Raw genomic sequence first — 25,224 nt, 5'->3', positions numbered from 1 at the left:
AATACTTCCCATTCTGATACGTGTGTGTTTGTGTGTGTTTGTGTGTGTTTGTGTGTGTGTGTGTGTGTATGTGTGTGTGTTACCAATGAGTCAAAAGTGGTTGATGCCTCACTCTAAGTTGACTCAATCAACATAATTCCTTCAGTTTATTGCAACAATATAATATTTGTGCAAGAGACATACAAGTTCCCTTCTAACTAAGTTATGACTCATATCAGGAGACTTAATATATCCTATAGGCAAATCTATAAATGATTTTGGTTCCCCTTGTGAGCAGAAACTGAGACATAAGCATTTACTTGATTAAGAGCTATAAACCATATCCCAGGAGATATTTTACATTGCCCAAGAGAGCATACAATACTTGTACAGCAGTTGCATTTGGAATTACTGCTTGATTTAATTTTTGATAGTCAACTCACATTTTCTAAGTCCTATCTGTCTTCTTACTAGCCTGATAAGAGAATTAAAGGGAAATATAGGGAGAACCAACTCCACTGTATCTTTCAAGTTCTCGATGATGGCACAATTTTTCTAATTCCTCCAAGAATATAATACTACTCTTGATTCACTATTTTCTTGGAACAGGTGACACTAAAGGCTCCTGTTCAGACATTCCAAGTATCAGAGCTTTGACTTAGCATGACCTTGGAACCAGTATGAGATCTGCTTTCTTCTAAGTAAATCTGTTCCAAGTATCCATTCTGAAACTGAGGAAATAACCACAGAATGAATCAAACAATGTCCATTAGTCATCTGGCTTCCAAAAGCTTCCAGCTTAACTGGAGGACACAGTGTTTCTTGGAATCACATGGAATCATCATCAATTCAGATCCAGTATCCACTAGACTCCAGAATATCTGCTTGGATTCCTTACCCCAATGTTCTCTTGTAAAAGGAAATAGATCCTTGTGGGGAAGACGTGTAGAAAGGTTTACATAAAAACTTATAACTATCTCATCGCCATTCTTCAGGGAAACCCAGCTACCTTTTGTTCCTCAGAGTAGGAAACAAGTTCTGAGTCTGCAAGATGGCTCATGTCTAGAAATTAGTTCTTCAGCAAAGATTGCCTTTTACCTTGATCTAATGTAATCTTTCTTTCCTTTGTTTGTAAAGTTCTCTCTGCATATAAAGGACAAAGGGAAATTCAGTAGGATTCTTATTGATTTCATACCTGGGAACACCATGATTGATGAGCATATAGCAAAGGTCCATACAAGTCGTATCAGCATAAAATTCAGAACATCTGTGCTGACCATTAAAAAGAAGTGACGTTACTGGCATGCTAATAATGGCTTAGTCTCACTTTCTCTTCTAGAACTCAGGACCACCAGACAAAGCATGCCAACTTGCACAATCGGCTGTGCCCTGTACCTTCCCTTACTAATTAAGAGAATGACTTACATCTTCATTTATCAAGGCATTTTTTTAATTGAAGTTCCCTCCTTTCAACTCTGGCTTGAATGACATTTGCCACCACCAATGGGTAAAAAAAATCTTGTGCTATTGTGGGCCTACTTATAAGTGAGTTCTCTGATATCTACTCTTTTAATTTGGGTTTCCACTGATGTGAAGAGTCAATAGAACTTAGGCAACTCTTTAAGAGAAAACATTTAAGCATGGTTGGCATACAGGTTAAGAGGTCCATTCCATTATTATCAAGACAGGAATATGATAGCTTCCAGCCAGGCATGGTGATAAAAGAGCTGAGAGTATTGCATCTTCATCTGCAGGCACACAGGAGAGGATTGGAATCCTCAGGTAGCTAGGAGAAGGCACTTTAATGAAAATTAAGACATAACATTCCCACATTTTCAGACACAATGAAAGCAGTGCTGACAGGAAAACTCATAGCTCTGAGTGCCTCCAAAAAGAACTTGGAGAGAGCATATATTAGCAGCTTGACAGCACATTGAAAAGTACTAGAACAAAAAGAAACAAATACACATGAGAGGAGTAGATGGCAGGAAATAATCAATCTCAGGGCTGAAAGCAACCAAGTAGAACAAAAGGAACTGTACAAAGAACCAACAAAACCAGGAGCTTATTCTTTGAGAAAAACAACAAAATAGATAAACACTTAGCCAGAGTAACAAGAGGGCATAAAGACAGTATCCAAATTACCAAAATCAGAAATGAAAGGGGAGAAGTGACCACAGAATTTGAGGAAATTCATAAATGAACAGAACCTACTACAAACAACTATACCAACAAAACTAGAAAATCTGGATGAAACGGACAAATGTTTAGAAAGACATCAGGTACCAAAGTTAATTCAGGATCAGATAAACCATCTCAACAATCCCATAACTTCTTCAGAAATAGAAGTGGGTATTAAAATTCTCAAAATCAAAAGGCACAAAGGACCAGGTGTGTTTAGTTGAGAATTATATCACCCCTTCATGGAAGCCCTAATACTAATACTGTCCAAATTAATCCACAAAATAGAAACAAAAGGAATACTACACAATTTCTTTTATGAAGCTACTGTTATGCCTATACCTAAAACACACAAAGACCCAACAAAGAAAGAGAACTTCAGACTAATTTCCCTTAAGAATATTGATGCATAAAATCTCACGAACTGAATCCAAGAACACATTCAAAGGATCATCTATCATCATCAAGTAGGTTTCATGCCAGGTATGCAAGGATGGCTCAATATATGGAAATCCATAAATATAATCTACTATGTAAACAAACTCAAAGAAAAACATTTGACAAAATTCAGCACCACATCATGTTAAAAGTCTTGGAAAGGTCAGGAATTCAAGGTCCATACCTAAACATAGTAAAGCAAAATGCAGCAAACCAGTAGCTAACATTAAACTAAATGGAGAAAAACTTGAAGCAATCCCAGTAAATGAGAAACTAGACACAGATGCCCACTCTCTCACTTAGTATTCAATACAGTACTTGAAGTCCTAGCCTTAGCAATCAGAAAACAACAGGAGGCCTAAGGATACAAACTGGAAAGGAGGAAGTCAAAATATCAAAATTTGCAGATGATACGATAGTATACTTAAGTGACTCCAAAAGTTTCACCAGAGAACTACTAGGCCTGATAAGCAACTTCAGCAAAGTGGCTGTGTATAAAATTAACTCCAACAAATCAGTAATTTTTCTCTCCTCAAACTATAAAGAGGCTGAGATAGAAATTAGGGAAACAGTACCTTTCAGAATAGTCACAAATAACATAACCATGGTGTGACTCAAACAATGCAATTGAAAAATCTGTATGACAAGAACTTCAAGTCTCTGAAGGAAGAAATTGAAGAAGATCTCAGAACATGGAAAGACCTACCATGATTGTGGATTGGCAGGATGATTATTGTAAAAATATACCTGGCTAAAAGAACTCTACAGACTCATTGAAATCAGCTTCAAAATCAAACTCAATACTTCAAAGAGTTAGAAAGAGGAATTTGCAAATTAATATGGAATAACTGAGGGAAGTGCCATAATGTGAAGGAACCCAGTGAAACGTTCATTGGGATAGAAAACAAAAGGGAAGGGGATATGTGCTGTATACAACATGAGATGCTGGCTCCACAGCAAGGGGAAATGAGTACTCCCCGAAAGACACTGAAGAATGCTGCCTCACGGAAGTAGAACCTTAAGGGTTTTTGGAACGTCCTTTGGCTGGGCTCGGTGGAACAGAGAGTGGAAGGAAAGGTACAGCTGAAGGAAACATGGGAGGGAGAATGTTCAAGGAAAGCCAGCAACAAAAGAGACGAGTGATGTTGATGAAAGAATCCAGGCAAACGAAATGCATGGACTCATCTGTCTTCCTTGCATTGCTTGGTTGAGCTACCTCTTCCTGAACTCCACCGAGAACGGTCCAACAAAACCTTCCGGGAGTGGACTTGCAGCTTCTGTGGGATTGAACTGATTGGCAGAGTGATATCAGCTGACAGATGTGCTGAGGATAGACCTATTGAGCACAGGTGATATATATGGAGGGATAGAAATAGAACTTGAGGGTCTCGTGTCTTCTTCAGTGGTCTTCCATTCCCTGAGAGAAGGACAGCTGAGAATCTCTCCTGGTCTTCCTCCTGCTAAAGCATGCTTAACCTGAGGTCTGGCTGCCACTGCTGGCTTTTGCCACAGCTGCTGGTCCTTGATTGCTATCCTGACTCTAGCAAATTGGACTGCTGCTATATCCCTGAAGTGTTTGCTAGCAGACTGAGCTGCCACTTTCTGAACAAACTAGGTGTGGCTGCTCCAAGGAAACAACTATTGGTCTGCTTACAGAGAGGAGACTCGCATGGCGGCATTCTGTGAGGCCCAACCAGCAGCTTACGAATTCATCTGTAGATACTTTCACACAACCATTGGACAGAAGCCAGAGAGAAATGAGGTTGTCTTAAGGAAAAGCTGGAGTATCTGAGAAGCATGGAGGCCCCTCGGGAAGACCAAAAGGACTCAACTAACCTGGATCCTCAAGATCTTAGAGAACAAGCAACCAACCAGACAGCATATATCTTCTGAGAGGAGGCCTCCAAAACATATACTCCAGAGGACTGCCTTTTCAGGTCCCATAGAATAGATGCAACTAAGCCGAGGGAGACTTGAGGCCTCAGGGAGTGGGGAGGTCTGGTTGGTGGGGAGAGGTATTGGGGAACAGCTCCTTGGACAGTGTGTGGTGGGAGGTGTTCTGGGATGAGTGTGGAATGGCATGGGGATGGTGACTGGACTGTAAATGTAAGACTAAAGTATAATAAAAGGAAAAATTGAACCTTTCTAAACTGGTCCATGTTCACATTATCCTTTCTTGTACACTTTCTCTGATGTGTGGTGGGCCATAAGGGAGGACTATGAGATTAAGAAACACCGTGAAGAAGCTTTTTAGGTTATCTCACTCATGATGATATTTTCCTAGTCCTACCCGTTTGCCTACGAATTTCATAAAGTCCTTCTTTTAAATAGTTGAGTAGTACTCCCTTGAGTAAACATACCACATTTTCTCCATACATTCCTCTGCTGAAATACATCTGGGTACTTTCCAGCTTCTCGCTAGTATGAATAAGGGTGCTTTGAGCATAGAGGAGAAAGCGTCCTTGTTCTAGGGTGGAGCAAGTTTTGGGGATATGCCCAGGAAGGGAGTATCGTCTCCACATTTCTGAGGAACTTCCAGACTGATTTCCAGAGTGCTTCTACCAGCTTGCGGTCCCACCAAGATTGGAGGACGGTTCATTTGTCTCCCCATCCTTCCCAGCATCTGATGTCACCTGAGTTTTGAACTTAGCCACTCTGCCTGTTGGGAGACAAACTCTCAGAGTTGTTTGTATTTGCATTTACTTGAGTACTGAGTATGTTTAACCTTTTTTTTAATTGCTTCGGGGCCATTCCGTATTCCCCACTTAAGGTTCTTTCTTAATTTCCCCATTTTTATTTGGCTTACTCTGCTATCTGCATTCTAAATTTTTGAGAGCTTTGTAGAGTGTAGATATTAGCCTCCTATTGGATGGAGGGTTGGTAAGAACTTTCTTTCCCCATTCAGTTGGTCTCTGGTTTGTCCCTATTTACACGACCATATTACTTTCAGGATCTTTCCACACTCATGTGGTCCCATTTGTTGCTTTGTTCTTTTTGTCAGTTTGTTATTGATGTTTTCATTTTTTATCGTTTGGGATTTTCTTTCTTTTTTGATTTGGTATTTGTTTGAATTTTTTCTTTTCCTTTTTGGCCTTAGAACATAAACCATTTGCCTTCTGACCAAGTGACTTTCTTTCCCCTTTGCCTCTCAGTTCCAGGATCTGACCCACATTCTCTTCTTTGAGTTTCAGTGTATCTGGTTTTACATGTTGGTCTTAGATCTACTTGGAGTTGAGCTTTGTACAAGGAGATGAGAATGTATCATTTTCCATTCCTCCACAAGGGGATTTCCACTGGAAAGAGCACCATTTCTTGAAAATTAGGTCTTTTTTCTATTGGGTGATATTAGCTCCTTTGCAAAGGTCAAATGACCTTAGGTGGGTGAGTTGATTCCCAGGTCTTCAATTCTATTCCCTTGATCCTCCTGCCTTTCCTTGTACTGGGCACTCTTTATCTCTATTGCTCTGCAATAGAGCTTGAGGTCATGGGCGATGGTTCCTACCTTCTTATTTTGAAGCAGCAACACATTTCATATACACTGTCCTGGAATTACCGTTCAGTGAGACTAAACTTTCCAATGATATGGATGCATGCGTTCCTTAAAACTAGAAGCATACCAACAAAACACGGATGTTTTACATTCGTGAAGATGCAAACGAATAGGAGGAAAATATTCTTGTAAATTTATAATAATTGGATAGGGTGTAGTGCTGAGATCTCCTGCTAGTAATGTGTGGTTTTCTCTAAAAATTCAAGCTGGAGTAATATTTCTTTATGGTTCTGAGTGTGCTAGTGTTTGGGGCACAATCAAGATGTAATCTTGTTGGGTTTATCTTTGATGGGTATAATATCTCCCTCACTATGTCTTTTGACTCAACGTGGTAGAAATTCTATTTTCCTCGACATTAAAACATCTGCTCCAGCTTTTTGGGTGTGTCAGATTGCTTGGAATTTTAAATTCAGGGCTTTATTCCAAATCTGCAACTGCCTTTGCTGCTGAGGTATGTTTCTTGTGTGTAGCAGATTGAAGAATTTCTTTTGCATCGATTGTATTATCTTTTGCCTATTAGGTTGGAGTTGAGCCCTTTGATGTTGAAAGATGTTATTAACAAATGATGGTTAATTTCAGTAACTTAGATAACTGTTGTGGTGGTGATGGTTTTAGCGGTGGCAGCAGTGTTGTGGGGGAGTGGGAGGTGTGGCCTGAGTTTGTGGGTTTGTGTTCTACTTTTCTTTTTGGTGCTGTGAAATTATCTACCCCATTTTGTTGAATATAGTAATCCTCCTCCTGATGCAGGTTTCTTTCTAATATCTTTGTAGGGCTGTGTGTGGGAGTCAAAGTTTATATTAGAATCGGTCATGGGAATCTAGTTTCCTTCCTTTGTCGAGAATGAAAGTTTTGCTGGGTATATTAGTGTAAGTTAGCAGTTTTATTGTATAATATCTATAAAACACCTGCCCAGCAACTTCTGTGTTTCAGGGCCTCTGTTGAGAAATCAGGTTTAATTCTCATTGATCATGAGTGAGATCAAACAGACACAAATAACTTATGTGGTATCTATTCACCTGTAAGGGATATTACCTGTAAAATACAAGATAAAGTAAACAGGATAAAAAGAATCTCCAAAGCCGCACAACACAGAGAAAAGTTGGAGAAGTATTGAACCCTTCTAACAAGGAGAAAGAAAATAGAGGTTGAGGGTAGATGGACAGAGGGTTCCGAGTTGGTCATCAGGTAAGGCAGGGTATGGGATCATGGAGGTAGAGAGACGTGTATTGGTAATGGGACATCTCTGGGCCTGAGAGCTTACTGGAACAAGTGGGAAGACACAAGGTGATCTGTGGGCAAGCACAGATGAGACTCCTAACAATGGGGGATTTGATCCAGAAGTGGCCCCTCCCTGTAACATGACATTATGATCAAACAATTCAGGCATATCCTCTTCATCACATCTTCCTGTGATTTATCACACAGTCTACTTTTCAAATATACCTTCCCTTTCAAACACTGGTCACTCCTTCTAACCCAGCTGTATAAAAAGTGCACATCTACAGTCCATGCAGCGGGTTTAAAATCATGCGCTATGACAGAGAAACACCTCAACTACAAACAGTCCTTTTAGCTAAACACACCATTTTGGGGGTTCACATTACTACCACATATCCTGAAACAGTGCTGTGCAGTGGTAGCCAGGGCTCTGTGTGTCCAGGGCTTGTCTGTACCATGTGGGCTGAGGTCAAGTGTGTGGGCATATTCATTCACTGGGGACCGAGGCATGGTAGAATGCATACACAACTCTTTCTTTTTCCTCTAGTATTTAGATGTCTAGCACCGATTTGATGGATTGTATTTGATTTCTGTGTGTGTTGGGCATACAACCGCTTTGGCCAACAAAGCATACAACAAGTCAGGATAAACAAATGACTGCCAACCACTCTGCCCCAATTATGGAGGTAAATTGATCCAGAAATGTGGCCGCTCTGATCACATCAAGGGAATTGCAAGCTCAGTGTGATCCTTCTGGACACACCCTTCATACACGCCTTTAATCCCAAACAAGCTAATCCTACTGGAAGGCAGACAAATTGTTCAATCAGAGTACAGAGGGTGTGTCAGAGATTGGATACACCCATCTCTCCTATATAAGCACAGCAAAAGAAGGGAGAGTTTTTGTCCGTGAGCAGAGTTGCCTGCAGTTGGGAGTGCATTAGCCGAGCGCATTGCAGTGCACTTGAGCTCCGTTGAGAGTGTGTCCATAGACCATTCAACGCAGAGAATAAGAAGGAGTCAGAAGATCAGAACAATAACAGAATTATTTTGAGCAAAGCCCTGTGAAGTTTGGAGAGTCCGGGTTGAATAACTCATCTTGGAGAGCTGTTGGAATTGAAACAGTCTACCAGAATTCAGGAAGAACAAGAACTTATTCAAAATTAAGCAGGTGAGACTATAATTTCTTCTGGCAATTAAAAGGTACATCTGGTTTATTTGGGGGGTTTACATCGAGGGCAAACCCAAAGTGATTATCCACCAATACAGCCCACAGGTCCTCTGAGAAAAAGCTCCAGAAGAGACATTCTCCAAGGCTGTCTCCAGAGGAAGAATCATTTCCTCAAGCTCTGCAGGGGACCCGGAGACATTCTGAAACTCTGGAACCACTGGAGACTTAAGACCAGAGCAAGGCACCGATCAGAGGACTCAGACAAGGTAAGCCTTACCAAGTCAACAGAAAAGACACTTTACCTTGTATAGGCAGACTTTGACTGCATTACCAATGGAAAATTCCAGGGCCGATCCCTCACACACAAGTGTAAAGATTGGAGACTACCAGAAGATAGTTGAGAAAGCCTTGACTTTGCTGATTGCATGTGTGATTTCGGGCATAAGCGTCTACCAATTTTCAGTTGCAATCTTCATATATTTCCTCTTAGAAGAACTGAAAAATAGACATCTACAACTAGAAATTCTCTCAAAAAAGGTTGCAAAGCTAGCTGGGCAACAACAAGAAATAGGTGCGCTAGGGGCAAAAGTAGCCATGATATTACAAAGGCTTGAAAGACCAACGGCAGAGGAAGCAAGAGAACAGGAAGTGCTTAATTGTGAACCTGTGGTGCCTGATAAAATCGAGGCTGAAGACAGACAGCCCATTGAACATACAGCACCCCCTCTTACGGACCTTACTGAGGCAGGTTCACCATCTGCACTATCTTTCTCAGCGGCCCGGGAACAGAGGCCTGAAAATGGTTTGCAAGAGCAAACAGGAATTTCAGGTCCGAATAATAGGAAGCCGGACTGTGCGGAGCCTCCTCGCTCTTGCAGCTCTCCTCACCTCAAGCCAAAGGCTCCCCAAACGGACCCAGCGCTGCTGCCCCAGCACTTAACTTCACATACTGATGCAAGATTGGCTCGACCCTGCGATCAAATCTATTCCTCCATTACCCGGGATCAAAGATTTCAAGATATTCTGAAAATACCATACCAGCTGGACTTAAGAAATGAACCAGCCAGAGAAGATCTGAAGCATATCGTTATAGATGGCAGTAATGTTGCAATGGCCCATGGTCTGAACAAGTTCTTTAGTTGCCGTGGCATTGCCGTTGCAGTTGAATATTTTTGGAAGCTCGGCCACAGAAACATCACTGTGTTTGTCCCACACTGGAGAACCACTCGGCATCCTGATGCCACAGAACAGCACTTCTTAAGCCAGCTCCGGGAGCTTGGGCTATTAGCTGTCACTATTTCCGGGAAGAACCTTGGGCAGAGTATTGCTTCTCATGACCACAGGTTCCTGCTCCACTTAGCAGAAAAGACTGGTGGCATCATTGTAACCAATGACAACTTGAGAGAGTTTGTGACCGAGTCTGTGTCCTGGAGAGAAATTATCGCAAGAAGGCTGCTTCAGTACACTTTTGTGGGGGACATATTTATGGTTCCTGACGACCCTCTGGGAAGACATGGACCTCGGCTCGAAGAATTTCTTCAAAGGGAGGCCTTTCTTCTACACACGCCTCCAAAACTCGATGCCCAGTCAGATGTGCGCACATTTGGCCACGCCATCCAGATCCACAATAGCCAGGGAGCCCAAGCAAGCCCTGGTGCTCCACCTAGGACCAGGATTCTGCAGAGAAAAGCGCTCTGAGTGTGGCCTTTGTGAATGGCCTTCCCGGACGCTGAGCAAAACCTGATGTTCGACCAGACTCTGGCGGCTCATCCCTACTTGAGAGACCTGAGTGCCCTCTCCGTCCTGGTGATTTACTGCAAGCTGGCCTGAAGGCCCAGGGACAACGGGAGCCCTGGGTGGGAGGTTGGAACTGCCAACTGCGGGAAGTGCCATAATGTGAAGGAACCCAGTGTAAGGTTCATTGGGATAAGAAAAAAAAAAAAAAAAAAAAAGGGAAGGGGATATGTGCTGTATACAACATGAGATGCTCGCTCCACAGCAAGGGGAAATGAGTACTCCCCGAAAGACACTGAAGAATGCTGCCTCACGGAAGTAGAACCTTAAGGGTTTTTGGAACGTCCTTTGGCTGGGCTCGGTGGAACAGAGAGTGGAAGGAAAGGTACAGCTGAAGCAAACCTGGGAGGGAGAATGTTCAGGGAAAGCCAACAACAATAGAGACGAGTGATGTTGATGAAAGAATCCAGGCAAACGAAATGCATGGACTCATCTGTCTTCCTTGCATTTCTTGGTTGAGCTACCTTTTCCTGAACTCCACCGAGAACGGTCCAACAAAACCTTCCGGGAGTGGGCTTGCAGCTTCGGTGTGCTTGAACTGCCTGGCCGACTGTTGTCAGCTGACAGATGTACTGATGCTAGACCTGTTGAGCACAGGTGATATATGGAGGGATAGAAATAGAACTTGAGGGTCTCGTGTCTTCTTCAGTGGTCTTCCATTCCCTGAGAGAAGCACAGCTGAGAACCTCTCCTGGTCTTCCTCCTGCTGAAGCATGCTTAACCTGAGGTCTGGCTGCCACTGCTGGTTTTTGCCACAGCTGCTGGTCCTTGACTGCTATCCTGACTCTAGCAAATTGGAGTGCTGCTGTATCCCGGAAGTGTTTGCTAGCGGACTGAGCTGCCACTTTCTGGACAAACTAGGTGTGGCTGCTCCAAGGAAACACCTATTGGTCTGCTTACAGAGAGGAGACTCCCATGGTGGCATTATCTGAGGCCCAACCAGCAGCTTACAAATTCATCTGTAGATACTTTCACACAACCATTGGACAGAAGCCAGAGAGAAATGTGGTTGTCATAAGGAGAAGCTGGAGTATCCGAGAAGCATGGAGGCCCCTCGGGAAGACCAAAAAGACTCAACTAACCTGGATCCTCAAGATCTTAGAGAACAAGCAACCAACCAGACGGCGTATATCTTCTGAGAGGAGGCCTCCAACACATATACTCCAGAGGACTGCCTTTTCAGGTCCAATAGAATAGATGCAAATAAGCCGAGGGAGATGAGGCCTCAGGGAGTGGGGAGGTCTGGATGGTGGGGAGAGGTATTGGGGAACAGCCCATTGGACAGTGGGAGGTGGGAGGTGTTCTGGGATGAGTGTGGAATGGCATGGGGATGGTGACTGGACTGTAAATGTAAGACTAAAGTATAATAAAAGGAAAAATTGAACCTTTCTAAACTGGTCCATGTTCACATTATCCTTTCTTTTTCTCTTTCTCTGATGTGTGGTGGGCCATAAGCGAGGATGAAGAGTTTTAGAAACACTGTGAAGAAGCTTTTTAGGTTATCTCACTCATGATGATATTTTCTAGTCCTAACCGTTTGCCTACTAATTTCATAAAGTCCTTCTTTTAAATAGTTGAGTAGTACTCCCTTGAGTAAACATACCACACTCTCTCCATACATTCCTCTGTTGAAAGACATCTGGGTACCTTCCAGCTTCTCGCTAGTATGAATAAGGGTGCTTTGAGCATAGAGGAGAAGGCGTCCTTGTCCTATCATGGAGCAAGTTTTGGGGATATGCCCAGGAAGAGTATTGCTGGGTCCTAAGGGAGTATTGTGTCCACATTTCTGAGGAACTTCCAGACTGATTTCCAGAGTGCTTCTACCAGCATGCGGTCCCACCAAGATTGGAGGACGGTTCCTTTGTCTCCACATCCTTCCCAGCATCTGTTGTCACCTGAGTTTTCAACTTATCCACTCTGCCTGTTGGGAGACAAAATCTCAGGGTTGTTTGTATTTGCATTTACTTGAGTACTGAGGATGTTTAACCTTTTTTTAGTTGCTTCGGGGCCATTCAGTTCTTTCTTAAGGTTCTTTCTTAATTTCCCCATTTTTATCTGGCTTACTCTGCTATCTGCATTCTAACTTTTTGAGAGCTTTGTAGAGTGTAGATATTAGCCTTCTATTGGATGGAGGGTTGGTAAGATCTTTCTTTCCCCATTCAGTTGGTCTCTGTTTTGTCCCTATTTACACGGCCATATTACTCTCAGGATCTTTCCACATTCATGTGGTCCCATTTGTTGCTTTGTTCTTTTTGTCGGTTTGTTATTGATGTTTTCATTTTTTATCGTTTGGGATTTTCTTTCTTTTTTGATTTGGTCTTTGTTTGAATTTTTTCTTTTCCTTTTTGGCCTTAGAACAGAAACCATTTATTTGCCTTCTGACCAAGTGACTTTCTTTCCCCTTTGCCTCTCAGTTCCAGGATCTGACCCACATTCTCTTCTTTTAGTTTCAGTGTATCTGGTTTTACATGGTGGTCTTTGATCTACTTGGTGTTGAGCTTTGTACAAGAGATGAGAATGTATCATTTTCCATTCCTCCACAAGGGGATCTCCACTGGAAAGAGCACCATTTCTTGAAAATTAGGTCTTTTTTCTATTGGGTGATTTTAGCTCCTTTGTCAGGGTCAAGTGACCTTAGGTGTGTGAGTTCATTCCCGGGTCTTCAATTCTATTCCCTTGATCCTCCTGCCTTTCCTTGTACTGGGCACTCTTTATCTCTATTGCTCTGCAATAGAGCTTGAGGTCATGGGGGATGGTTCCTACCTTCTTATTTTGAAGCAGCAATACATTTCTTACACACTGTGGTGGAATTGTCCTTCAGTGAGACTAAACTTTCCAATGATATGGATGCATGGGTTCCTTAAAACTACAAGCATACCAACCAAACAGAATGTTTTACATCCGTGAAGATGCAAAGGAATAGAAGGAAAAGATTCTTGTAAATTTATAATAATTGGATAGGGTGTGGTGCTGAGATCTCCTACTATTAATGTGTGGTTTTCTCTAAAAATTCAAGCTGGAGTAATGTTTCTTTTATGGTTCTGAGTGTGCTAGTGTTTGGAGCACAATCAAGATGTAATCTCGGTGGGTTTATCTTTGATGGGTATAATATCTCCCTCACCATGTCTTTTGACTCAACGTGGTAGAAATTCTATTTTCCTCGACATTCACATGTCTGCTCCAGCTTTTTGGGTGTGTCAGATTGCTTGGAATTTTAAATTCAGGGCTTTATTCCAAAGCTGCAACTGCCTTTGTTGCTGAGGTATGATTCTCGTGTGTAGCAGATTGAAGAATTTCTTTTGCATCCATTGTATTATCTTTTGCCTGTTAGGTTGGAGTTGAGGCCTTCCATGTTGAAAGATGTTAATAACTAATGATGGTTAATTTCGGTAATTTAGATAACTGTTGTGGTGCTGATGGTTTTGGTTGTGGCAGCAGTGTGTGTGTGGGAGTGGGAGGTTGTGCCTGTGTTTGTGTGTTTGTTTTCCACTTTTCTTTTTGGTGCTGAGAAATTATCTACCCCGTTTTCTTAAATATAGCAATCCTCCTCCAGTTCCAGGTTTATTTCTAATTTCTTTGTAGGGCTGTTTGTGGGAGTCAAAGTTTATATTAGAATCGGTCATGGGAATCTACTTTCCTTCCTTAGTCGAGAATGAAAGTTTTTCTGGGTATATTAGTGTAAGTGAGCAGTTGTATTGTATAGTGTCTGTAAAACACATGCCCAGCAATTTCTGTGTTTCAGGGCCTCTGTTGAGAATTCAGGTGTAGTTCTAATTGATCTTGAGTGAGATCAAACAGACACAAATAACTTATGTGGTATCTATTCACCTGTAACGGATATTACCTGTAAAATACAAGATAAAGTAAACAGGATACAAAGAACCTCCAAAGCCGCACAACACAGAGAAAAGTTGGAGAAGTATTGAACCCTTCTCAGAAGGAGAAATAAAATAGAGCTTGAGGGTAGTTGGACAGAGGGTTCCGAGTTGGTCATCACGTAAGGCAGGGTATGGGATCATGGAGATAGAGAGACGTGTATTGGTAATGGGAAATCTCTGGGCCTCAGAGCTTACTGGAACAAGTGGGAAGACACAAGGTGATCTGTAGGCAAGCACAGATGAGACTCCGAACGGATGGGGGATTTGATGCTGAAAAGGCCCCTCCCTGTAACATGACATTATGATCAAATATTCTTCTTCTCAGCCTCCTCCTTTTCTTCATCCTCCTCGTCTTCCTCCTCCTCTTCCTCTTCCTCCTCCTCCTCCTCTACCTCATCCTCATTCTTATTCCTCTTCCTGCATTCAGTAGCTCATTTGGACTTCTCCCTGCCTATCTCCACGTCTAATCAACCAGTCCCTACAAAACACTCTTGGGAAAAGTGTGTCTTCTCTCATGAACATTCCTCCACAGTGCTTTCTTCTAAGCAGCCAGGCTCGTCTCTCTGTCCACACACAATTCAGGCATATCCTCTGCAGTCACATCTTTCTGTGATTTATCACACAGTCTACTTTTCAAATATACCTTCCCTTTCAAACACTGGTCTCTCCATCTAACCCAGCTGTATGAAAAGAGCATATCTATAGTCCAAGCAGAGGGTTTAAAAGCGTGTGCTATGACGGAGAAACACCTCAACTACAAACAGTCCTTTTTGGTAAACACACCATTTTGGGGGTTCATATTACTACCACATATTCTGAGACACTGCTGTGCAGTGCTAGCCAGGGCTCTGTGTGCCTGGGGCTGGTCTGTACCATGTGGGCTGAGTTCAAGAAATAAAGAAAGAAATTAAAGACTTCTTAGAATTTATTGAAAATGAAGGTACAACATACCTAAACTTATGGGACACAATGAAACCTGTGCTATGAGGAAAACTCATAGCTCTGAGTGTCTGCAGAATGCAACAGGGGAGAGCATATATCAGCCATTTGAGAGCACACCTAAAATCTCAAGAACAAAAAGAAGCAAATACACCCAGGAGAATTAGAAGGCAGTAAGTAATCAAACCCAGAGCTGAAATCAACCAAGCAGAAACAAAAAGGACTAAAGAAAGAATCAACAGAACCAAAAGTTGGTTCTTTGAGAAAATCAACAAGATAGATAAACCCTTAGCCAGACTAACAAGAGGACACAGAGTGTGTTTCCACATTAACAAAATCAGAAATGAAAAGGTAGACATGACTACAGATTCAGAGGAAATTCAAAAAATCTTCAGATCCCACTACAAAAGCCTATATTCAACAAAACTTGAAAATCTGCAGGAAATGAAAAATTTCCGAGACAGATAACAGGTTCCAAAGTTAAATCAGGAACAGATAAACCATTTAAACAACCCCATAACTCCTAAAGAAATAGGAGCACTCATGAAAGGTCTCCCAGTAAAAAAAGAGCCCAGGTCCAGATGGGTTCAGTGCAGAATTCTATCAGACCTTCATAGAAGACCTCACACCAATACTAACCAAACTATTCCACAAAATTGAAACAGATGGAGCACTACCGAATTCCTTCTATGAAGCCACAATTACTCTTATACCTAAACAACACAAAGACCTAACAAAGAAAAAGAATTTCAGAAAAATTTCCCTTATGAATATCGACGCTAAAATATTCAATTAAATTCTTTCAAACCAAATCTAAGAGTACATCAAAACAATCATCCAACATGATCAAGTAGGCATCATCCCAGGCATGCAGGGAAGGTTTAATATACAGAAAATCATCAAGGTAATCCATTATATAAACAAACTAAATATAAAAACCACATGATCATTTTATTAGATGCTGAGAAAGCATTTGACAAAATTCAACGCCCCTTCATGATAAAAGTCCTGGAAATAATAGGAATTCAAGTCCCATACCAAAAGATAGTAAAAGCCGCTTCCTGGTTGCTGCCGTTGCAGAGAGCCCCTGGGCAGCACCCCACGAGCGAACCTGAGCCTCGGGACCACAGGTAAGACCAAATTTTCTGCTGCAAGAAAGCTGCCTGGTGAGCTTGGGACACACGGAAGCAGAATTTCTCTAGGACCGGGCACGTTCTGTGTTTACCGGAAGTCCCACACCCTCGGATCCCGGCCCGCAGCAGCTCTCTGCTCCCAGACCCGGTGAGAGAGAGACCCAACCGCCTGGTCAGGTGGGCACTCCTGAGGCTGCAGAGTGGAAGAGACCACCGACACTGCTCACCCCTGCCCACATCCCTGGCCCAAGAGGAAACTGTATAAGGCCTCTGGGCTCCCGTGGGGGAGGGCCCAGGAGAGGCAGGACACCTGCCTGAGACACCGCTGAAACCAGAAAGAAACAGACCAGATAAACAGTTCTCTGCACCCAAATCCCGTGGGAGGGAGAGCTAAACCTTCAGAGAGGCAGACAAGCATGGGAAACCAGAAGAGACTGTTCCCTGCACACACATCTCAGACGCCATAGGAAAAAGCCAAAGACCATCTGGAACCCTGGTGCACTGAAGCTCCCGGAAGGGGCGGCACAGGTCTTCCTGGTTGCTGCCACTGCAGAGAGTCCCTGGGCAGCACCCCACGACCGAACCTGAGCCTCGGGAACACAGGTAAGACCAAATTTTCTGCTGCAAGAAAGCTGCCTGGTGAACTCAAGACACAGGCCCACAGGAACAGCTGAAGACCTGTAGAGAGGAAAAACTACACGCACGAAAGCAGAACACACTGTCCCCATTACTGACTGAAAGAGAGGAAAACAGGTCTACAGCACTCCTGACACACAGGCTTATAGGACAGTCTAGCCACTGTCAGAAATAGCAGAACAAAGTAACACTAGAGATAATCTGATGGCGAGAGGCAAGCGCAGGAACCCAAGCAACAGAAACCAAGACTACATGCCATCATCGGAGCCCAAATCTCCCACCAAAACAAACATGGAATATCCAAACACACCAGAAAAGCAAGATCTAGTTTCAAAATCATATTTGATCATGATGCTGGAGGACTTCAAGAAAGACATGAACACACTTAGGGAAACACAGGAAAACATTAATAAACAAGTAGAAGCCTACAGAGAGGAATCGCAAAAATCCCTGAAAGAATTCCAGGAAAACACAATCAAACAGTTGAAGGAATTAAAAATGGAAATAGAAGCAATCAAGAAAGAACACATGGAAACAACCCTGGATATAGAAAACCAAAAGAAGAGACAAGGAGCTGTAGATACAAGCTTCACCAACAGAATACAAGAGATGGAAGAGAAAATCTCAGGAGCAGAAGATTCCATAGAAATCATTGACTCAACTGTCAAAGATAATGTAAAGCGGAAAAAGCTACTGGTCCAAAACATACAGGAAATCCAGGACTCAATGAGAAGATCAAACCTAAGGATAATAGTTATAGAAGAGAGTGAAGACTCCCAGCTCAAAGGACCAGTAAATATCTTCAACAAAATCATAGAAGAAAACTTCCCTAACCTAAAAAAAGAGATACCCATAGACATACAAGAAGCCTACAGAACTCCAAATAGATTGGACCAGAAAAGAAACACCTCCCGTCACATAATTGTCAAAACACCAAACGCACAAAATAAAGAAAGAATATTAAAAGCAGTAAGGGAAAAAGGTCAAGTAACATATAAAGGGAGACCTATAAGAATCACACCAGACTTCTCGCCAGAAACTATGAAGGCCAGAAGATCCTGGACTGATGTTATACAGACCCTAAGAGAACACAAATGCCAGCCCAGGTTACTGTATCCAGCAAAACTCTCAATTAACATTGATGGAGAAACCAAGATATTCCATGACAAAACCAAATTTACACAATATCTTTCCACAAATCCAGCACTACAAAGGATAATAAATGGTAAAGCCCAACATAAGGAGGCAAGCTATACCCTAGAAGAAGCAAGAAACTAATCGTCTTGGCAACAAAACAAAGAGAATGAAAGCACACAAACATAACCTCACATCCAAATATGAATATAACAGGAAGCAATAATCACTATTCCTTAATATCTCTCAATATCAATGGCCTCAACTCCCCAATAAAAAGACATAGATTAACAAACTGGATACACAACGAGGACCCTGCATTCTGCTGCCTACAGGAAACACACCTCAGAGACAAAGACAGACACTACCTCAGAGTGAAAGGCTGGAAAACAACTTTCCAAGCAAATGGTCAGAAGAAGCAAGCTGGAGTAGCCATTCTAATATCAAATAAAATCAATTTCCAACTAAAAGTCATCAAAAAAGATAAGGAAGGACACTTCATATTCATCAAAGGAAAAATCCACCAAGATGAACTCTCAATCCTAAATATCTATGCCCCAAATACAAGGGCACCTACATACGTAAAAGAAACCTTACTAAAGCTCAAAACACACATTGCACCTCACACAATAATAGTGGGAGATTTCAACACCCCACTCTCATCAATGGACAGATCATGGAAACAGAAATGAAACAGTGATGTCGACAGACTAAGAGAAGTCATGAGCCAAATGGACTTAACGGATATTTATAGAACATTCTATCCTAAAGCAAAAGGATATACCTTCTTCTCAGCTCCTCATGGTACTTTCTCCAAAACTGACCATATAATTGGTCAAAAAACGGGCCTCAACAGGTACAGAAAGATAGAAATAATCCCATGCGTGCTATCGGACCACCACGGCCTAAAACTGGTCTTCAATAACAATAAGAGAAGAATGCCCACATATACGTGGAAATTGAACAATGCTCTACTCAATGATAACCTGGTCAAGGAAGAAATAAAGAAAGAAATTAAAAACATTTTAGAATTTAATGAAAATGAAGATACAACATACTCAAACTTATGGGACACAAAGAAAGCTGTGCTAAGAGGAAAACTCATAGCTCTGAGTGCCTGCAGAAAGAAACAGGAGAGAGCATATGTCACCAGCTTGACAGCACACCTAAAAGCTCTAGAACAAAAAGAAGCAAATACACCCAGGAGGAGTAGAAGGCAGGAAATAATCAAACTCAGAGCTGAAATCAACCAAGTAGAAACAAAAAGGACCATAGAAAGTATCAACAGAACCAAAAGTTGGTTCTTTGAGAAAATCAACAAGATAGATAAACCCTTAGCCAGACTAACGAGAGGACACAGAGAGTGCGTCCAAATTAACAAAATCAGAAATGAAAAGGGAGACATAACTACAGATTCAGAGGAAATTCAAAAAATCATCAGATCTTACTATAAAAACCTATATTCAACAAAATTTGAAAATCTTCAGGAAATGGACAATTTCCTAGACAGATACCAGGTATCGAAGTTAAATCAGGAACAGATAAACCAGTTAAACAACCCCATAACTCCTAAGGAAATAGAAGCAGTCATTAAAGGTCTCCCAACCAAAAAGAGCCCAGGTCCAGACGGGTTTAGTGCAGAATTCTATCAAACCTTCATAGAAGACCTCATACCAATATTATCCAAACTATTCCACAAAATTGAAACAGATGGAGCCCTACCGAATTCCTTCTACGAAGCCACAATTACTCTTATACCTAAACCACACAAAGACACAACAAAGAAAGAGAACTTCAGACCAATTTCCCTTATGAATATCGACGCAAAAATACTCAATAAAATTGTGGCAAACCGAATTCAAGAGCACATCAAAACAATCATCCACCATGATCAAGTAGGCTTCATCCCAGGCATGCAGGGATGGTTTAATATACGGAAAACCATCAACGTGATCCATTATATAAACAAACTGAAAGAACAGAACCACATGATCATTTCATTAGATGCTGAGAAAGCATTTGACAAAATTCAACACCCCTTCATGATAAAAGTCCTGGAAAGAATAGGAATTCAAGGCCCATACCTAAACATAGTAAAAGCCATATACAGCAAACCAGTTGCTAACATTAAACTAAATGGAGAGAAACTTGAAGCAATCCCACTAAAATCAGGGACTAGACAAGGCTGCCCACTCTCTCCCTACTTATTCAATATAGTTCTTGACGTTCTAGCCAGAGCAATCAGACAACAAAAGGAGATCAAGGGGATACAGATCAGAAAAGAAGAAGTCAAAATATCACTATTTGCAGATGATATGTTAGTATATTTAAGTGATCCCAAAAGTTCCACCAGAGAACTACTAAAGCTGATAAACAACTTCAGCAATGTGGCTGGGTATAAAATTAACTCAAATAGATCAGTGGCCTTCCTCTACTCAGAAGAGAAACAAGCCGAGAAAGAAATTAGGGAAACGACACCCTTCATAATAGACCCAAATTATATAAAGTACCTCAGTGTGACTTTAAACAAGCAAGTAAAAGATCTGTACAATAAGAAGTTCAAGACTCTGAAGAAAGAAATCGAAGAAGACCTCAGAAGATGGAAAGATCTCCCATGCTCATGGATTGGCAGGCTTAATATAGTAAAAATGGCCATTTTACCAAAAGCCATCTACAGATTCAATGCAATCCCCATCAAAATACCAATCCAATTCTTCAAAGAGTTAGACAGAACAATTTGCAAATTCATCTGGAATAACAAAAACCCAGGATAGCTAAAACTATCCTCAACAATAAAAGGACATCAGGGGGAATCACTATCCCTGAACTCAAGCAGTATGACAGAGCCATAGTGAAAAAAACTGCATGGTATTGGTACAGAGACAGACAGATAGACCAATGGAACAGAATTGAAGACCCAGAAATGAACCCACACACCTATGGTCACTTGATTTTTGACAAAGGAGCCAAAACCATCCAATGGAAAAAAGATAGCATTTTCAGCAAATGGTGCTGGTTCAACTGGAGGGCAACATGTAGAAGAATGCAGATCGATCCATCCTTATCACCCTGTACAAAGCTTAAGTCCAAGTGGATCAAGGACCTCCACATCAAACCAGAAACACTCAAACTAATAGAAGAAAAACTAGGGAAGCATCTGGAACACATGGGCACTGGAAAAAATTTCCTGAACAAAACACCAATGGCTTATGCTCTAAGATCAAGAATCGACAAATGGGATCTCATAAAACTGCAAAGCTTCTGTAAGGCAAAGGACACTGTGGTTAGGACAAAACGGCAACCAACAGATTGGGAAAAGATCTTTACCAATCCTACAACAGATAGAGGCCTTATATCCAAAATATACAAAGAACTCAAGAAGTTAGACCGCAGGGAAACAAATAACCCTATTAAAAAATGGGGTTCAGAGCTAAACAAAGAATTCACAGCTGAGGAATGCCGAATGGCTGAGAAACACCTGTTCCGATATTATACATGCCACTCTGATGACTGGTGAAAAGGCTCGTAATGCCATTAGTCATTGCTTAGAGGTATGGGCAGCCTGAGGAAAGCCTGATAGTCTCAAGACAGACAATGGGCCTGCCTACACAGCAAAGTCCTTTCAGGCATTTTGCCAGACAATGCAGGTCGGGAATCTTTTAACTTTTCTGGATTTCTGGTCCTTGGATCTGGCCCAGAGTTCATTTTTTCTGTCACCCAGCTGGGACAGTCATCTCTATGCTTATCTGTGGAACTGGGATCATTAGTATTATCTGCAGTGATATCATCTTTTTCATTTCTTGTGTTTTCATTCTGTTTCTCTGAATCATTCCTCCGGTACCGGTCGTTCCCTCTGGGACACCTCCAACCATCATTTGTCCATTTTTCCCTCCACCGGGGAGAGTAAGTATATCTTTCGTTTCTACCAAATGATGAACTCTTACTCTTCGTTCTTGATCTTGATGGCGATCGAGAGCAAGATCTAGACCGGGACCACCTTCTGGCTCGCCTCTCTCTATCTCGATCTCTCCTCTGAGCATCTCTGTCACTCTCTCTTTCTCTGCTCCGGGACCTAGATTTTTCTCTGGAGGAAGAATCTTTCACCCTGGACTGAGACCTCTGGTTCTCTCTAGAAGTGTCTCTTCTTGGGGAGCCTGACTCAGACCTTTTAGCTTCCCTAGCATTCTCTCTCTTTGGAGACCGAGACTGCCTCCTTTCTCTTGATACATCTTTTTTTGGTGAGAGAGAATGGGATTTTCTTCGTCCTCTGGCAGACTCTCTCTTGGGGGATGGTGACTGAGAACTCTTACTTTCTACTGCAGTCTCTCTTTTCGGAGATGGAGACTGAGCGCGCCTCTTTTCTTGTGCAGCATCTTTGTTGGGAGACCAAGTTGTAGACGGAGAATGGAATCTAGATCTCCGAGTTCGAGGCTTTGGGGCTTTATCCACTAGGCTTTCAGCTGGTTGAGCTACAGTTTCAACATTCTCAACTACAGGATCAGAAGACAGCTTGTTGTCAGAACTGTGTGTCACAGAATTTTCACTCAACTGTTTGGGGTCAGTATTTGCTGATGACTCTACTTCAGACTCATTCTGGTCACTACAGAAAGAATCGCACTCCATAGGTACTATTTCATTATTATCTTCACTGAAATGTTTCTCACTCTGTTCAACTTCTTCGTGAGGTAACTCTGCATGGATGGGATGCTCAACCAGAGAGTCTGTCTTTTCTTCTAAGGAGTTATCCAATTGGGTGTTGTCAAGATTATGTTTTAGTAAGGTATCTTCACAACCTTGAACAGCACCAGAACTTTCATTTTCTAAAGTGCCACATGTTGGAATTATTTCTGTATTTTCTGTTTGAATAAGCTCAGGCAACTCCGTGTCTGAGCTGGGAATACAATGTCTGTTCAGTCCATGTGTAATTTCACCCTCAGAAGACTCCACTTTGGGGCTCATTACAAATGCTTCTGTGTTCTCTACAGAATCATTCAAATCAGCATTTCCTACCATGAGACTGTCCTCTGCTCTTTCATCACTAAGCACTGGGGTGGCGTTTTCAGATACTTCACCCAGGGGACCGGACACTGGCTGGTGTCCTTCAATGTCAGACGGTGGACACGTAAGGAAATCCTCAGGCAGACTCTCCGTACACACGGATGCCTGCACCTCTGACCCTGAGCTTCCAGAGTCCTGTTCTTGATTTTCCAATGGATCACTTCCTTTTAGAGAATAATCTGTAGAAACATCATTGTCTACACATAACTCCTTAGTCTCTATCCCTGAATCCTCTCCAACAAGCACAGGAGGATACTGAGTGCAAGATTCAGAATTTAAAATTTCTGTTTGTTCCTCGATCTCATGATTCTTGGTTTGTTCATTTTCTTCTGTTTGTTCATCGCAACTTTCCAAGCACTTAGCCAAATGATTCTCTTCATCTGTCTGAATAGAGCAAATGCTACTACTCTCTACACATGATTGCTGCTCCTTTTCCAACACGGGTGGAGTGTCAGAATCCACAGTGTCTTCCTCTACTGAATCGCTAGATGTGGTTTTTTCAGCAGGAGGTACAGATTTCAGAGGTTTCTTTTTCAAAGAAGGTGGTTTTCTTCCTCTCCTTACTGACTTCCGTTTTGGAGCCTGTCTTGTTTGCTTTTCTGATTCAGCTGGAGGGGAAATACTGACAGAGGAATTACTATTCCCTGGGGCATCACACTCAGAGTAGTTTGGCACTGGGGACTTCTGGGATGGACTGACTGTCTCAACACGTGTGTTTCCTGTGGACCTCCTTGTAGGAGCAGTTGTTGCAGGTTTTCATCTTGATCCTCTGGTGTTTGATGTACCTGAAGTTTGCTTTTTTTCTCCTCCTCCTTGGGTATGTGCTAGTGCATACCCCTTATGAGAAGTACCAAAATTTTCTAGTGACATGGTACTTGCTGGAAAAATCGTCCTTGGCAGCACTGAGGAAACCAGAGGAAGAACTGCTGTCTCCACACTCCAGGGTACAGAGCCAACTCTTCCATTCCCAGGTAATGTATTAGGAAACCATGACAACTCCAGTTCCTGTCGTTTCTGCCTAATCAATGCATTGATTTCATTGACTTCTATAGATTCTGTACAGGAAACTCTGTAGGTGCGAGGTCCCCAACTGTGGCCGTCACATGAAGATACACTGGGCATGTCACTTCTCACACAAGAATCTGTACACTGATTCAATCTTTGAACCTTGTTTGTCTTTACTGTAGCATTTTTCTTTCCACCCATTTTATTGTTTGAAAAGTTTCTATACAACACCTTCAAGTCGTCAGATCTCTCACATAACAGATCTTCTCTTACAGTGTTTCCTTTTCTCCTGTCGCTTTTGGAACTTTCATGATAAACGAGCTGTTTCTTAAAAGACTCCTCATTTTCCTTGTCGTCTAATTCTCTCGACCGTCTTTTTACCTGAATCTTAGCACAACCTTCAAATGCACGGAGTTCAAACACTGCCTGAAAGGGTTTCCGATCGATTGGACAAGAAGCCAGTATCTCTGCCCATTTAAGAATACAGGCCATACAGAAGACATGATTACAACTTTCTGGAAAACCAACTTCCTTCCCTAATAGGCAACTAAGACAGATTGGACATCTGTCCACCTCACTGTACAGTAAGCCGGAAGTATCAGCATTATTTCTGTTTTCTTCACCTTCCGCATCTTCACTCTCCTGATCACCCACACTCTGATTATATACGGGTTTCTTCTTCATCTCTCCTCGTGAAGGCGTTTCCTCAGGCCGAGGTCCAGGCATCGCTCCGGCGGCCGCGCCAGCGCAGGAGGCCCGGTGTCCGTCAGTCCGCCGCTAAGTTCTGCACCATGGACTCCTCGGACGCTCAGAAGCGCTCGCGGGCCCACAGGTTCGGCCGGCCGGGTCGGGAGCACGCAGCCACGCAGCAGGAGACCCGGGCAGCGCTGCTCCGCGCGGCTTGCGCCACTGCCGCTCCCCTCCCCCGCCGTGTCTGGCGGCTCCCTCCCTTTCTCCCTCCCTCCCTCCCTCCCTCCCTCCCTCCGCGATGATGCTTTAAATTGTAATAACTCTGATGTAGTCTGCTATTTAGCTGAATGCTGGAATGGCACCAATGATACCACAGTGATGGTCAAGATTCCCTCCTCTGTGCCAATCCCAGTAGAGGCC

At 42.4% G+C, this 25,224-nt stretch overlaps 1 protein-coding gene and 1 pseudogene across 1 annotated transcript; one reads left to right on the top strand and one right to left on the bottom strand.

Moving 5' to 3' along the window:
- Positions 1-9,131: 9,131 nt before the first annotated feature.
- LOC120102463 (NEDD4-binding protein 1-like) lies at positions 9,132-10,235 on the top strand. Its single transcript, XM_039108960.1, has 2 exons — positions 9,132-9,667; positions 9,881-10,235. Exons 1-2 carry the CDS (start codon positions 9,132-9,134, stop codon positions 10,233-10,235), a joined length of 891 nt encoding a protein of 296 aa, XP_038964888.1.
- A 346-nt stretch (positions 10,236-10,581) lies between these two features.
- Scaf11-ps1 (SR-related CTD-associated factor 11, pseudogene 1) lies at positions 10,582-24,942 on the bottom strand (annotated as a pseudogene).
- Positions 24,943-25,224: the final 282 nt, after the last annotated feature.

Source organism: Rattus norvegicus, chromosome 4, assembly GCF_036323735.1.
Source record: "Rattus norvegicus strain BN/NHsdMcwi chromosome 4, GRCr8, whole genome shotgun sequence".
Taxonomy (NCBI): Eukaryota; Metazoa; Chordata; class Mammalia; order Rodentia; family Muridae; genus Rattus; species Rattus norvegicus.
Note: the sequence above shows the minus strand (reverse complement) of the source record. Positions and strands in the feature narration are given on the sequence as shown.